The sequence below is a fragment of the Chelonoidis abingdonii genome, chromosome 25 (genome assembly GCF_003597395.2).
Source record: "Chelonoidis abingdonii isolate Lonesome George chromosome 25, CheloAbing_2.0, whole genome shotgun sequence".
Classification (NCBI taxonomy): domain Eukaryota; kingdom Metazoa; phylum Chordata; order Testudines; family Testudinidae; genus Chelonoidis; species Chelonoidis abingdonii.
In genome coordinates this window covers 6943041-6959934 of record NC_133793.1, presented here as the reverse complement: position 1 = coordinate 6959934, position 16894 = coordinate 6943041, and the positions used below count along the sequence as shown (strand labels likewise).

The 16894-nt window shown below is 39.4% G+C and overlaps 1 protein-coding gene across 1 annotated transcript; it reads right to left on the bottom strand.

Moving 5' to 3' along the window:
* Positions 1–3054: 3054 nt before the first annotated feature.
* LOC116829137 (zinc finger and BTB domain-containing protein 8A-like) lies at positions 3055–15261 on the bottom strand. Its single transcript, XM_032787785.2, has 4 exons — positions 14066–15261; positions 10548–11520; positions 6050–6210; positions 3055–4024 (listed from the first exon to the last, which is right to left on the bottom strand). Exons 2-4 carry the CDS (start codon positions 11491–11493, stop codon positions 3692–3694), a joined length of 1440 nt encoding a protein of 479 aa, XP_032643676.1. The 5' UTR covers positions 11494–11520; positions 14066–15261; the 3' UTR covers positions 3055–3691.
* Between the last annotated feature and the right edge of the window lie 1633 nt (positions 15262–16894).

The following is a 16894-nucleotide window of genomic DNA, read 5'->3' as shown; positions in this document are numbered from 1 at the left end:
GGAATGTTACCGTGTGTGAATAAGAAGACCCATTTGTATTATAGTAGGAGATTTATTGGATATATGTAGTTATCACATTGTTTAACATAGAACATGCAAGTGAAAAAAGATGCACTAACGTCCAAGGGGGAATTCCCAGTACCATTTAAGTCAAGGGCAAAATTTCCACTGACTTCAATAGGGTCACAATTTCCCTGTTTATTTCTTGCAAAAAGTGACATTCATTTATTGAAATGACAAAAGATGTTACTCAAAAATAATGTTTTTATTGCTATTGGAAAATACAATACCTTAGTGTGTGACTAAAGACAAATCTTTGGCAATTGTTGCTTTTTAAATTAAAGCTTTCTGTATATTTATTTTTACTTAAAGATATTGGCTGAAATCCTGCTGCGTTAAAATCAATGGTAAAATCCCATTGATTTCAGTGTGGCCAAGATTACACCCATATGATCACGTATTTTATTCCTAAATTTGGATAGTAAGGCTAGTTAGAGAATATGTAAGGAATTCTGATATCAGAAAGAAAAAACATAAGTCACTACTCCATTGTTAGATTGTTTTTAGACCATTACAGGGCCAATAAAAATCAAAACCTGCAACAGTTAAAAGTATTCCTAGATCTCTATTAAGAGTGCTGACAGTATAATCAATTATTGCTTAATAAACAAAGTAATTAATTTAAGACATATTAGCTTTCAAGTCCTTTACCAATAGGGTTAAAATTGTTTTTTTCCAAATAAAAAAGATCAAAATTGAAAGAAAACTTGTTTTATAACTTTAAAATAAATAGAAACAATATAAAGCCTAAAAAATAATGGGTAGTGTTCTATTAAAGATGTTACCTAAACATTTAAATTTAAATATTTATCCTTTATTATGATCATTGACTATTCCAATGTATACTTTAAGTATCAAGTATAAATTGGAACAATCAATGCTCATAATATCCACCTTTTAAAAGCACTTTGATATTAAAAGGGATATAAATATGTGCAAGTAATAAATTTACCAGCTTAGTTTTAGTTAGTACATGGCATGGGTATGTTTCGGGCATTATCCCAGTCTTCATGCCTGTTCCATTTCTGTGAGCAGACAAGATAGGTACAAGAAACCTGGTATCAGAAGATACTAGCAAATTTGAATATCCTACTGATAGAGCAGAAGAGGCAGGAGATAGCACAGCTTATGCCTGCAATCACAAAAATCTCACACCCTTGATTTCTTGTTGGTGGGTTTTCTAGTATAGAAGTTAGAATTTAACAGTATTGTAATCTTTGTTTTGAAGGGCTGATAGACTTTTCAAGATCAGGAAGAAAAATTCTTAAAAGTTGATTGTTAGAGGGTAGGTTACATTTTGAGACTGTCAAACCAAGTAATCTTCCTTTAAGGAAAACAATATTTTTGAATCAGATATGTCCCCACTGGATTGCTAATTTTTAAAATATTAGTGAACAGGCATACAAATTTCCTTCCTAACATTTCATTGTTCTGTACAGTTGCGCCTGCATCCTCCAAGTTGTTCTGTGCGTGTAGACCCCTTGCACCCATCAGGAGCCTCCTGATTTTTGCAGGGCTTTGTGCAGGCCTAGAGCAGTTTGCAGGATTGGGGCCTTGGACCATAAATCTCCATTGTACTTGCAACAAAAGAACCATTGTATTATGGAGCAGAAACTAAGCAATGTCATAGAACAGGAAGAATAAGCTCTCTCCACTAAAACTGGGGCACCTTGTGATAGTGTTAAAGGTTATTCAACATGTGAAAGGTAGTGTAATACTTTAGAATCTTTCATTCCTATCCATTCAACATTTTAAACCATTTTCATTTGTTTCCTCAGATTTTTGTAGCATGTGAGTTCATTTTTCTACAGTTTAATTTTGTCTGTGAACTTCCCTCCGAAAACAATTGTTTGTACACTCAATATTTTTCTACATTAGGTTTAATCTAGGTTGGAAATTAACAGCTGAATTTTCAAAGACCTAGTACTGGGGCCCATATCTGGAAAGATGCTGAGCACCCCGAATTCACATCAACATCAATGGAGTTGAGTGCTCATCACTTATCAGGAACAAGACAGAGTGCATCTAAACTAGTAGATAAGCACATAGATATCTACATGTTGTTTTGGTTAGAATTTTCAAAAGTCACATTATGTCTAACTGTTCTGAAAATCCATTCACATAATTGTGCACAGACAGTGAGGGTTGTGGGGATGAGGAACTAGTGCTTATGCGCCTGATTGGAATATTCAGGAAGATTTATGGGAATACTTTTGCTCTCTGGGTGTAAGGTTCCAGTCTCCTTAAAGTATGACTACTTTTTCCATGGCACTAATTTGTCAGACAGGATCCTGGTGATCAATTCACACTTTTACTCAACATTAGAGAATAGATGTTACCGCTGTACCTTTTGAATGCAGAGTCTCCGGGATTGTAGATTAAGATAACTATCCTAGATCTCCTGTTTCAGTAAACCTGCCAAGGGTTTCACCTGGGATACTGCTAGGAAAAGCCCCATTCTGGACTGTTGGACTTCTTGCAGACAGGGAGATTTTTGTTCTTACTTGGAGACCACATAGGTATTAGTTTGTATAGTTGTTTTATTTAGTGCTAGGTCTCATATTTCTCAGTTTTTGAGTTAGTGTTTCAGGCTAAGAACGTTTCTCCTGGAGTTGGGAGCCAGAGATGATTGATTGGTAGGAAGAGCTCTGCTGGGGGTCGAACTACTTGCAACAATATGAGGAGGAGTTGCTCAGAAGCCAGACAGATAGTCTTATCTTGTAAAGTGGCTCTAGAAAAAGGAGATTAAAATCTCCTTCTCTTCAGTTAGCTAATATAAAAATTATTAGCATACATTTTACAATGTCTTTCTTGGTTTCGCTTAGGTATCATAAAAGTAGAATTAACACCAGAAAAGGTTAAAAGAACTCTGCCTTATGTAAAATATATTTGTCTTGAAAATCCAAGAACTCAAATACAGTATATTTTTTCTTTAAATGTTATGTGATATTTGCTAAAGAAAAGTTCTGCAGTTAGTATACAAACACAAATTGCTGTAATAAGGAAGACTAACATACATTCATTTATTTGAAAGATAAATTTGATGAATGAGTTGTAACAGATTTTTCCAAAATAAGAAAATAAATATACCATATGCTTATACTGAGATTCTTTTAAAATACAAAACATAAGAAAACTTTAATGAAGCCCTTGGTTACAGAGTAGTTTCGATGACAATTCCCTTTCTGTTTCATGGTGGCAGAATATTTTAATTCTCATTCTATTTTGCTGGATGAAAAATGCATCCAATGAAAAAATATGAACAAGAGTAACTACACTTAGAACTTGTGCAAAAATGATTGCTTTTTAAAATGGTGTAATGTTTCTTAAAGAGAGAGCAAGTATTGGTGAGAATTTAATGTTTTTTCCTTCATTTAAAATTCTTTAAGGAATATTTTAATAAAAAAGTTATTCATCCCTCTAGTAGTTCAAAGGTGAATTGTTCATCATTCTGTCTTGGGATTCTTTCCAATGTCACAGATCTTGGTGTCTTGATGAATACAAAGCATGCAAATAAGACCTTATCACAGTCATAATGACAGAACTTTGCTTGTTAACCAGAGTCAGGGAACATGGGCAAGACACAAGAAGTTAATCTAATGGTGAGATTTAATAGTTCTAAATTTATTAACTAACTAATATTTGGCTTTACTTCCTTTTTCTCAGCCTCATCTTCACTATCATCAACTTCCTGGATGACTAAGCCAGCAGAGTCATCCTCCACAACTTCTTTAGTTCCGTGTTCTTCACCAAAGTGCCACCTAGAATCCTTATCCTCTTCTTCTGGTGAAAACCCAAGTGATTGTTCACCCTCCAAGTCAATAGGAATGCTTTCTATACCAGCTTCAACCAGACATTCATTACACAGTCTGTAGCGCCTTGTTCCTTCTTGCACCACTTGCCCTGTCATGTCAGTCACGTGGCGCTTACACTTTCTGCATATTGGCTTACAAGCCTGATGAATCTGAAAATTTAAATTTATAAAAAGTTTTATCCAATAGCAGCACAAAAATACAAGTTATTTTTCAGATTCTAAATCTTAACTTTAACAATTCTGTGATGTAATAGGACCAGTTCAGGGAAGAATCTTTGAGAAGAATATCAATTGCACAGTATAATCAGTACTGTATCCACATCTAAGTTGAGAGGGATATCTGCTGAAAGTTCTAATAGGATGTAGAGTTTCTGAAAAAATGCTAGATTGTCAGCACTACTGATTTAAGACCTCTATTAATCCAAAACCAGGAATGGCACAAATTTCCCAGTATTACTCATCTTGCCAATAGCTTGGTCTACACTAGATAAATTAGGACTCATAATTAGAGCCCTGCATGGATACAATTTTATATCTATGGATATAAAATTGTATCCATGTAGGGCTCTACTCATAATTCACCACTGGTGAGTTATACCAGTTTTAGTAACAACAGATGCTGTGGTGTAGAAGTCGGGTCAGGCAGATAGGAATTTCTATTGCTATGTCATCTAACTCTTCTGTAAGGTCAGACAATCAGTAATAAAAGCTCTTGAGTCTGGCCAGGAGAGACTATCTCTGAGACTGAAAAAGTAACTCAGTTTCCATAGGTTTCAGAGTAGCAGCCGCGTTAGTCTGTATCCACAAAAAACAACAGGAGTACTTGTGGCACCTTAGAGACTAACAAATTTATTTGAGCATAAGCGTTTGTGGGCTACAGCCCACTTCATTGGATGCATGCAGTGGAAAATACAGTAGGAAGATAGATATATATACACACAGAGAACATGAAACAATGGGTGTTACCATACATACTCTAACGAGAGTGATCAGTGGTAATCAAAATGGTCCATTTGCAGTTGTCAACTGCTGCAAATGGACCATTTTGATTACCACTACAAAAATTTTTTTTCTCTCCTGCTGGTAATAGCTCACTTTAACTGATCACTCTCGTTAGAGTGTGTATGGTAACACCTATTGTTTCATGTTCTTTGTGTATATATATATATATATACCTACTGTATTTTCCATTGCATGCATCCGATGAAGTGGGCTGTAGACCACAAAAGCTTATGCTCAAATAAATTTGTTAGTCTCTAAGGGCCACAAGTACTCCTGTTCAGTTTTCATACCTATTCAGTCCACAGTGTCTATGCTGGGATTTCCAGCAAGACTGCCAATTAGTACAAATGTTGGTGTTGATTTTTGTGAACAGTACTGAGACAGTCACTTCAGTTCATCGTAGATCACCAAACAGCTTTGGAATGGTATGTCTCTTGGTCACTATCAAAATGAGATAGATGTGAACTAGGCTTGAGATGAAAGGCTGTTACTAGAACCACGTGATTCGGGTTGGAGACAATGTGAAAAATTACTGGAAAGAGATGGGAGCTTGTCAACAACATTCTGCCCTTTTTTCCCCTATGAAAACTAAGAATCAAATCTTGTTTTGGTTGGTAATCTCATCATAATCCCTATTAAAAAATAAAATGTCCACTTCACAAACAACTTCACAGTTGTGAACAATTAGCAGTCTTTCTTCAAAAGAGACAGAGAACTGTAATAACAGGATTTGCACAGGTCAAGACTTAGGTGTTTTGTCAGAATGATGCAGAAAAGCTTAAAAGGAGTTTGCCCCCAAACTGGGTCATTTCAGGGACATAACATTTTGGAGGAGGGAGAAAAGATAAACATTGGGAAACCTTTTAAAATACAAGACTGGACCAGGAAAACAGTCTATTTAATGTATTAGTTATTCAATATATTCTTTTTCAGTATTTGAATAATGTACAATAATTGACATTTGTATTCTGAAGACACAAGTACTATGCTCATCTTAATAATCAGAGTTGTTCTTCAAATCCAAGCAATAATCACAACAAAAATGGTTTATTTAGAAATGTTCAGAAGCGAATAGTCTAAAGTTCCCCCTACTGATTATTTACAGAAGTGACTGGCAGGTTTATGCTACAAACATTTTTTAAAAATCTGTTATATGTTAAAAAATATACATACTGTTCGAAAATGGCTACGCAGATGCTCTAGCCTGGTGAATCTTTTCCCACATGCCTCACATGGATAGGGTCGCTCCCCTGTATGACAACGAAGGTGACGCTTTAGGTCTGCTTTCCGCTTCACCATATGGGTACAAAATGGGCACTTGAACCTCACATCATCTGTTACAAAACAGTCCTGTTAATTTCTAAAAGTTTCATGCTCTTTTTAATAGTGGGGGAAAAAAGCAGTGACTAAAATTCTAAACCCAAATGAAGTGTATCAAATTACCAAATTTATCAGATTTTCTGATGTATAAATGATATTTTGATTATGAACAGCAGGAGGCGAGCTAACAACTTTTTTAAAACTGAAATAATTGCAGATCTTTCCACTCAACACTGAATTTCTAAGAAAGAATCGCAGCCTTACTTGCATACCTTTAGATAATATATTTTATCAAAACCCTCATTAACTGGTCATGTACCAATCTGGGATATTTTCCCACCATGTTTTACCAGCATATTTGTACACAAAAAGTCTTTTTTCTAAACAGCCTTACTCTCCTGCTGTATTGTGTACAGTAGTGTTGACACAATCCAAGTCTTACACAGAAAAGTCTTGGTGATTGTAAATGATAGAAAAAGATATCCAGGAAGATGACAGTTTTTGTCTTCTCTGAAATACTTTAATTATGAATCTCTGTCCCACAATCCTCGATATAGGACTTCCCTGCTGCCATCCATCCCTTAATTCACCTCAAGACCTATCTCACGGCAACCTTCTGTAGCCAAATGTAGCATCATGGTGGGCCATTAAGGGCAAGCTTGCACCAGCACATTTGTTGCAGGGCTTCAGTCCCTTTAGTATAGAGACGTGATTAGGAGGACAGCAAGGCCTTTTGGCAGAAGAGTCTGAAAGAGATCTGGATGATGGATCAGGGAGTTTCTTCACTAGCAGACTGGAAGAGGAATGGCTATTAAGCCTTCACTGCCAAGGGACTGGGGAGGGAGTCTGAGTGGGGCAAGGACTGCTTAGAAATATTGTGGACTTCAGCAGCCAAGAAAGACTGAAATAACTTTTCACAGACCCTGGCAAAAAGGCTGTCAAGAACTTGGTTAAAATTGAATAACTACTCACAGACCTCAGTGGGAGGGCTGTAGAAGTCAGAGGATGAGGTGTGGATCGGAAAGGCTTGCCAGTGCAAATATTGGAATTCAACTTGAGTATTAATAAACCAGACCACAGAAGGGAGATTTTGGTTTGAAATTCTATTTGCATGGTTATCCCAGAGGCACAGAAGAGAGGAAACTGAGGCACTGCCATGCATTTGATGCAGGTCTGACTAAGATGACCCTGTAACACTAACTAAGGCTAAAAGAATTTTCTCTTGAGTCAGACACTACTGTGTCAACCGTGAGGGTAGTGGCACAGCAACATAATAAGCACGACCTCCCCCGAGGCTGAACACACTGCTTCTGCAATGCTGCCGTCCCTACCAGCTCAAGGAGATTAAATGGCATATCTTGCTTTAGTAGTCTACATACCAAAGAAGGATGAGAGAATAAATGAACAGGAAAGGACTATTACCTTTTTGATTTTTTTAAATGAACTGTGGACTGTTCATGGAAAACTTTGAAAAATGTACTTACCTTCCTGCTAGCAGGTGAGACGGAGAAGGAACGGGTCAATTCCTATCCTATTTGAGAAGTTCTATACAGCTTGTTCTCTGCTTACCAAGTGATTAATTCAAACTACAACATTGCCAGGCATATTCAACAATACGTATATTTCCCTTTTAGTTTTTTTGTGGGCCACAGTGAAATGGTGCTAACTTTGCATTACAAAAAAACATAAACCCATTTTATTCTGCAGCCAAATTAGTTTTAGTTTTGTACCGCTTTCCTGAGTTTGCCCATCAAATCAGAGACAGTTTGCTAGTGCCATTCTCTCTGGAGCTCTGTCCACTGTGAAAGTTCAGTACACCACACAGATTGCATTACGGCAGAAGAGGACATTATTGAGGAAGGGTGGCATGACATGTCACCCTTATTTCTCTGCTGCTGCCTGCAGTGGCACTTCCTTCAGAACTGGGAACCTGGCCAGCAGCTTGCCACCCTTACTTCTGCACTGCCGTTGGCGGCAGGGTTGCTTTCGAAGCTGGGTGCCCAACCAGCAGCTGCTGCTCTCCGGCCACCCAGCTCTGAAGGCAGAACGGCTTCTCATGCCCCTCCAGAATACATTCTTTGTCTCCGCCTGGGGAGTGTGCCCCCCAGTTTGAGAACTTTGGATTTAGAATATATCAGTCATAAGAACAGCCTGATGCATATGTGCAAGAGAAGAGTTGAACCCTTTCTCACTGCAAAGGGTTTGGTCAATTTCTAGGAGGCAGTGCCTAGCAAAAGAGGTCACATACAGAGGGGAATGAAGTGCCAAAGAAGACACCAAGATCTTATTAAATATAGTGTTTTTTTTTAATTTTGGATGTATACAGAAGGTCTACCTGGAGTTGTGTGTCCACACCCTTAATTTCTTATCAAAGGAAAATTCAAACTACATAATAGGAAAAAATCCTGAAAATATATAAAGACAAAGGAATGACCTATGCAAGGAGTCATCAAGACATCATTATATGTAATCTTTTCAAATGTATTAATTAGCTGACAAATGAACAGTTTATAAGTAGGGCATAAGTTGTTGCAACTCCATGGTATTCCCTTTTTGAAAGCAGCAAAAGCTATAAAAACCTAGAACTTGGCAAGTTTTAGCACCTGGAAGTTAGATATGCTATTACAAACTCTAACCAAAGGTACAGTAGTTTGATCTCCTTTTTAAGACAGCCTTTCCTGTAATTATGTGCTCAGTTGGTTGTAGAACAGAACTTTATGCCTTTAAAGTAGCAGCTCCAACCTATACAGGCTCTTATATCACACACATCACTGTGGTGTATGTGCATTCTGGTAGCTCATTAAGTGATGTGACTGGCATCTATCATGTATGGTTCTTTCATTCTCCCTTTCTCTCCCCAAAGGGAAAGTTCTGTGAGATTTTATAAAAATATATAGTTTATAATTTTAAAAAAGTTGATTAAATTCATTTTTATTATTGAACCCAAGGTCAGTGAAGTGCACCAATCATCCCCTGAGATATGACAATGTAGATTGGAGGATCAGTCCACCCTTAATTACTAAAACTGGATGATTTGTTGCAAACAATTATTAATTTTCCCTCAAATTCAAACAATTAGAAGGAAATCTTGTCTGATTAAGAAATCAAAAAGAGCCTATAACTCTAAACAGTAAAGAATCACAACAGTTTTTTGCACTATCTGGTACAGTTGTTTTTCTGCTTGTAAGGATCATATAACAACATATTTGTACATGTGTTGGTAACAATTGAAATGTGCATTTTGCCCATGACAACTATACATTTGCAGAATCCTGTTAAGGAATTAAGATAATGAACATGAAATATTCTTTCCTGAAGGAGTGCTATGTATTTTTTCACCTATCTTTACAGCATGCCTGAGAGAACCTACAAGTTTGAAGACTCTCTTTGAACTAACTAGTGGCCAGTTTACCTTGTAGTCTAGTCAAAGACATATCAGCTACATTTAACACAATGCACTCTTTCATTCATTGTTATCAACTAGATGTTTGGTCTTCTGCTAGGATCATCTTTCTGTTAGAGGCTGTTCCTTGTAGTAATCCATCATTTTACAACTCTTCCTGTAAATGTTGGTATTAGCACTCAGTGGCATTGGAACAATTTTAGTAATAGGTATGCTGAAAGCCATTGAACAAAATTGTAAACCCTATATATGTCTAAAACCACTTCAAGCAATGGGGGTGGCACCCCTAGTTCCAGCACCTGTTAGCACTGCTAACTAATCATGGCATTCAGCATTGGTAAAGGTCTGTCTCATCTGTCCTTAGAAGTAACAGGACATTGTTATTAGAATAATCCTTTCTATAGGGAACTTGATTTTAAAGTTTTCAGTGAGGCAACAGCACTTCCTTAAAAGGGAATCCAAGAAACAAAGTAAATAATGTCTTCCTAGAATGAGAAATTCAGGATGAAATTGACTGGCGGCTGCTACTGTAAGAATTATCATATGACGATTCATAGCAATTTTTAAAATGAGCCTGACAGAGTTTATACATTAATATGGACAAATAAATAAAAATCTGTTCATAGCAACAATATAAAATGCAACTTTAATTATTTTACTGGAGCCTCATTTATCAGGAATTCAAAGTCATTACAATGACTTATCAATATGGGAATGTCTGAATGATTTGCAATCTAAAAATATAACCATGGAGTTACTATGAGGCATTAGTTAAAAAGGTGATTCCAGATTTCACTGTTGTGCATTACTGTAACTAATTTTTCAGTTTCTAGAGCTGATCATTTTTATTGAATTAAATGTTCAATCAATTTCTGGGCCAAAAATTCAGCAGAAAAAACATTTAAGAACCCCTAATAGTGAAGGAATAAATGTTTAGTTCACTCTTACCTTCAATCCAACTCCCCATAACACCTAAAATTGTGGGCATATTTGCATACAGCTCATCTGCTTTTGATGATTTAGACTTGTTGGCTGATCTAGATGATTCACGCTCCTGCTGGGTCTCTAGCAAACTCCTTGGCAACACCTCTGATCTCAGACCATGTTGATACCCAGCATGGGCAAAGTCAACTTCTGTATCAAGCTGAGTTTTCTCTTCAGGCTGAGAAACGTGGCTAGTAGGCTCTGAAGCTCTATCTCCAAGTTTCCTTGATTTACAGTGGGGTACATCAGTGGACTGTGGCAATCCAAGAAGCCTGATACGTTTTTTAAAGGAATGCCGTCTTTGAGTGTGTTTGGTCAAGTGAGATTGTTGGGTGTTCCTTTGCGAAGCTGAGTAGTAGGTGCAATTACTCCAGGAATTTCCACCCACCATAGATACTCGTACATCAGAGTCCATTTGAGAATGTGGGGGACTGCTTGCTACTCTCCATTCTGTGCTATATAAGCATGGACTCTCAGTTCCATTACTGTTCAGATCTTTTTCTGAAAGACTGAAGTAGCGATCCTTCTCCTTCTCACTGATGTCCAGTGAAGATTTAATGAAAGTCTTACAAACACTAATGATATCTGTCATCTGCAGGTAGCTGGCAGCTGACATCACCTCAATCACATTTTGACCAGTAAGAGATAACTTGCCTGAATACACAAAGTCCAGAATGACCATAAAAGTATCAGGGGAGAACATATGAAAGGTAGCAGTTGTTGGCTGACTCATGTCTTTTGAGCTCTGAGAAAGGAGCATTTTAAAATAACCACTACTGGCAAACAGCACATTTCGATGTGCTTTGAAGACCTTCCCCTCAACCAGGATACTGCAGTCACAGAATAAGTCTTGCCTGCGCTGCTCATTCAGTTGCTGTAGGAGGCGAGATTGATGAGAAGAAATATCCATTCCAGAGAAGGGCAAACAAGAGCTACTCTAAAAAAAATTGAAAATTATATTTATAAAATGTGCAATATGAAAGAAGTAGTTTGATTGGTGGTGCAAAGATTTTACCTCTGTGGGTATTCCAGTAGTCATTCCACCTCACAATGTGATCTTGACAGATTTCACAGACTAAGCAGGGTTGGGTTTTGTCAGTACTTGGTTAAGAAGCAAGGGAAAATCCAGGTACTGCCACAAGTGATGTTGTCATTTCAGTAAGTGGTAATCTTTTTTCACAACCAATAATGAAAAAATGCACTAGCATGATGCTATGGGACTCTCTGTGGAAGGTGTTGCCTTTCAGAGAAGAACCTGACCACCTGTGATCACTAATATTCCATTTTTTGTAGGAGTTAAGTGGTCCTAGCCTGTAGAGTCATGCCAAATTCCCACTGGGATATTTACATTCTGCCTTCCTAAAGTCATCCTCCATTTTCAGTGGATAATTTTATTGCTCAATTCCTATTCTAAATTGTCATGTATTATTGATGTGTATTGTTAAAAGCTGCTGTGTAACACTTACCAGTGGGTTAAGTTATTCCTGAATATATAATTTGGAAAGATCTTATAGATTCCCGTGGGATGAATGGTGCTATATATTTGTAACTTTTAATACACAAATAGTAATTTCTCAACTTCGTTGCCTAAGAAATGACAAAAAAAATCTAGTTGAGTAATATTTTTAGAAGTGTCCAAAGTGAGCACTCTTTTATAAAGTGGGTGATGCTGGAACATAAAACTCTCAGCATTTAGCCACTGAAATTAACACCATTATTTTGAAATAGAATATTTTAAAAGCATTATCCCATTTTTGGTAATCTCATATAAATTTCTATTGAAAGAAAATATAAGCAGCAGTCTTATATAAGCAGAATTTTCTCTCCACTACCAGTTCCCTCAAGAGCTCATGTCAGAGCTACCTTCTTTGGCAAAAAGAGCTGGATATAGGACTGGCTTTCGTATCTTTCAACATTGCTCCTTATTCAGTTACACAAAGATCACTGCAGAGCAATGAGCACTCTCTCACCAGGAGCTGGCAAATTCTGCAGTCCTACCAGTCCATAAAGCAAGATATAGGTGCTGTAAATCCAACACATGTATTGAATGGTCAACTACGGGATTACTCTGAGTGCCCCACACCAATATTTTTAGTGAACAGATATGAAATTATCCCTTAAAAATATAAAAACCAGGAGACCCTATGATGGAATAATACAGTTTGAGGGTACTATATATATATGTAGGTTCCACAGCATAGTGGGAATAACATTTAAATGACTGGAAGTTTCATGAAGTAGTGTTTGAAAAAAAATCTAGAGTTTATTGCTCTTAAAAATAGAGTGAAATTCAACAGCAGTGTATTAATGACAGTCATCACAAACTATCATCAAAACTAAGTGATACAAGACAGACTATGAACATGATCTTCACAGTTCAGAAATGTATTTTAAATCTCACAGTGCATGTTCAGAAGACATCAGTGACCAGGAAATTAAATCAGTATGTCAGATTACTGTGTTAGTGTCCATGCACTATATTGTATTCTGCAAGAATCTTCGTCTCCTACCCCCAACCCACCCACTGGATAAAGCAGTGTGCTCTCCACATCTCTGGCAGAGTCTAAATTGTCCTTTTTTTCCCACAGTGCCATTCTCTACTAATCCAGAGAATTAGAGTCAGACCAGAAAAGATGAATCTGCATCGCCAGCATGGCAGTGTAGAGAACTGGGATGGTCATATAGTAAGTGACTAGACTACATAGTACTATATATTATATGGGATGCTGGTGATGTGAATGGTTCTTCTTCAGCACTTACAAGTATTCTCCTGACTACTGTACTCATCTCTCAGTGAGGCATGCAAAAGAGAAAGTATAGATTTTTTTACTTCCATGTAACTGTTATATGGAAGCTAGGTGAAGAACACTCTCCATATCAACTTTTCTATTTTAAACCTAAAGAGACATAAAAAGCAGATATTCATGGTTAAAGTTTCAAATAATTTTATTTTTGAACAGTCATATTAAATCAAGAAAAATATTTTATTCTTACTGTTATATAGAAGTGAACACAAACAAAAAAGAAAACCAATAAGAATATCTGGAAGACTTAAGAACCTAAATGGACGAATTTTTTTTCGTGTCACAAAAGGAAAATAAGCAACCCCCTACCCACTCCCACACAACAGGAAGATGAACTACTATTACCACAGAATGAATATCAAAGCATGGCAGGTGCAACATGGATTCCTTAGGCGAAGATGGAGAAACATAATGCTAGCTTTTGCTAAAGGTGTGGTGATGTTCACTGGTGACTGGAAACGGAAATGTTTGGCAACAAAATGATGAGGTCATTGTCCTGAAGTGGATATAAGACTGCAAGGATGATGCTATAACCTCTTTATCCTTAGGCTACTGCTTGAACTGAAACCTTGGATTTGTCCAGATATCAGTAATATTTATATCAGACTCCTTAAAAACGAATTTCAAATCAGAAGAGACTAGATGGCATACTTTGTTGTGTCTGTTAACATAACAGACCTGTTATTACTGACTTTTTAAAAATCCCATTCAGCCTTCTTGCCTTTCTATGTAAGAAACGAACAATGAATTTATTAGAGAGAAGCTAGATGTATTATATTTACATATGAGCAAAGAATAACATTTCTGAGCAGACTCAGGTAGCTTGCTAGCAATGTTCACGGTATACAAGTACCGTAGAATAAATAATCATCAGTAAGCAGATACTGAAGGGACGTTTGGCGCTATCAAATTGAATAGAGTGGAGACGCTGTCTTCCAACTCCCTCAAGCGGTGTGAGACCCCGCTGAGGTGTGGACTGGGAATATTTCTGTCTCTGCCCCATCACAGGGAGAAGGGTGGGCTGGAGACGCCTTGTGCATGGACACGCTGAGGAAGCAGGCGCTAGAACGCACGGTTCTCTCTGCAGCGGGGCCACACGCAGTCCCTCTCCGCCTCCTCTTGGCCGAGGCGACCAGCGCGGCACAAGGAGGCAGCGGCACAAACTCTCAGTGGATACCCAAGCTACCAGCCCAGGCACTGGGGAAGGTCGCTGCCAGTCACCCCCACGCCCCGGCGGAATTGGTTGCTCGGCCATCGGGAATCAGGGTAGGACCGGGGACGCCCGACGGCGCTAGACTCGCCCGCCAAGCAAGGCCGGTACCTTCGGACTTCGGAGCCGGCGGTCCCCAGTCAGGGCAGGCGCCGCCGCCCGCCGGGCTTAGCGCACGGAGCATCAGTGCCCGAGAGGGACTCGAGGGAGCCCGAGCGGGCCAGCGCCAGGCGGCTTGCGAGGGGGCTGCCCCATCCCGGAGCTCCAGCTCCACCGCCAGCAGCCTCCCGTGTGCGGCTCCGCCCGGGACACGCCGCCCACCGTGGCCCGAGCAGCCCCTGCCTGGGCTCCAGCCTCCTGCATTTCACACGCGTGTCTCCTTCCCCCTTCGCAGCGGCCTCGCCGCCTCTCGAGCTCCCGCTTCCCACCAGCCCTTTGTTGCCAGCCCCGGCCCGTTCCAGCAGCGCCCGGGCTACAAATGGCGCCCGCTTAGGTCACCCTGCGAGCGCGGCTCGCTCGGGGCTGAAGCTCGGCTCGGGAGAGCGGCTGGGTCCGGATCCCAGCCCGCTTCGGGTCCGCAGAGCCAGCCGCTGTCCCGGCCTTCGGCTCGGTCCGGGCTGGGGCCATTTCAGCCCCCAACGCCCAGTCCGCCCGGCTGCGGAGCCGCCACTTACCGGCTGGGTTCCGCAGGCTGCAGCTGCTGAGCCGGGGACAGCGGGAGGTGGGTGCGGGATCCCCAAACCTCTGGGCTGGGGCTTTTTGCCGCTTCAATGCAATTTGCGGGTCCCGCCGCCCCAAACCATGGAAGCCCGAACGTGAGAGAAACAAAAGGTATTTGCTGACGTGGGCGTTGGACAGAGACGCCCGAGGGCTGGGGACACAATTAAAGGGGCAACGCGCTGATTGCAGGCACAACCCAGCAGCTTCCGCTGCCTGAGCTCGCCTTGTAGTGTGGGCTGCATTTTTCTCTTCTCTCACCCGCCGTCCCACATGCTCCCCAGGAGGGAACGTAATGCCTAAAGGCCATTTGACACCCCCCGCCCCTCCATGCCCATTTCTGTAAGCCTTCCCCCGGCAGAGGGTAAAAATGTCTTAGGGTGACCAGACAGCAAGTGTGAAAAATCGGGATGGGGTGGGGGGCAAGAGGAGCCTATAGAAGAAAAAGACCCCAAAATCGGGACTGCCCCTATAAAATTGGGACATCTGGTCACCCTAGAATGTCTAGACTAGTACCCATCATGGCACACAAGGACATAGGTGAGTGAGAGGTTTAGGTATGACACCAGCGAAAGGCTCCTTTGCTTTCAAAATGAAATGACATCTCTTCTTCGCAGTTGCAGGGACTGGGTAGCTCTCTCAGCACTATAGATTATGGAGTTTGAGGGGAACAAGTCAATTTGTCACTTAGTTTTCTTTTGAGCTATTTATTAAAATGTTTGGGATACAGATAGTCATTATTTCAGTTTCCTTGAAATGGGAATTGCAAATAATTATATGAGCAAATGTTTATAGTTTTTTCACTATATCTTCCATTATAATTCCCACTGAAACTTAAAACTCCAAGAAAAGCACTGTGACAAAATTACAGCACTGATTCAGAAAATCCCACAGGGCCACCAGCAAGCCATCTACTTAAATCATACACCTAACATATCTAGGGGAAGAGGAACAAAATCATACCATGTTCTCATTGTTAGCATAATATTTATTTTTTGTTTTGTTCTTTAGCTATAAAAGAACTGGACTACATACAACAATATAAACATATATAGTACATATACAATTTAACATACAATAAAGACATTCAGTAATGCACCACTGTAGAAAAGAAGTTACAAAAAGCACTTAAAGATTTGTTCCCCATCCCTTAATAAGGGTAAATTGCTGCTGTGGTGGTGGTCTACATAAATTCTTAACTTTGGTTTCATTTATTTTTTACTCATCCACCTTGACACACACACAAAAGTCTAAGTCAGATACACTTGGAAACCTGGCAGCCAATGACAAAATGTCTTAGCCACTTTCCTATTAGCAACTCTTGGGAAATGTCCAGTTATAAATCTCCAAAGTTCCGCCTGTTTAGCATTGCTTTATCTATTGCACACTGAATTTTCTAGATACTTTGCTGGTACCTTTAGTCAAGACACTGAAAAAAAACCCTAGCTTTAGATCTACACAGTGAGATTAGTGTCCCACATAGAACTTTTGGCCCTCAGTGCTTATGGAACCAGGAGATAAGATGTCAGTTCTCCCGCTTCCAAGATAAAAGGTTGCCTTAGTAGGTTTTTTTTGGTTTG

Bases quoted from the DNA above. Each gene is read 5' to 3' on its own strand.
- LOC116829137 (XM_032787785.2), bottom strand. From the start codon at position 11,493: ATGGATATTTCTTCTCATCAATCTCGCCTCCTACAGCAACTGAATGAG. The intron at 6,211-10,547 runs GTAAGAGTGAAC...GTTTTGTAACAG, and splicing joins TATGGGGAGTTGGATTGAAG to ATGATGTGAGGTTCAAGTGC. The intron at 4,025-6,049 runs GTATGTATATTT...TTAAATTTTCAG, and splicing joins TGCGTAGCCATTTTCGAACA to ATTCATCAGGCTTGTAAGCC.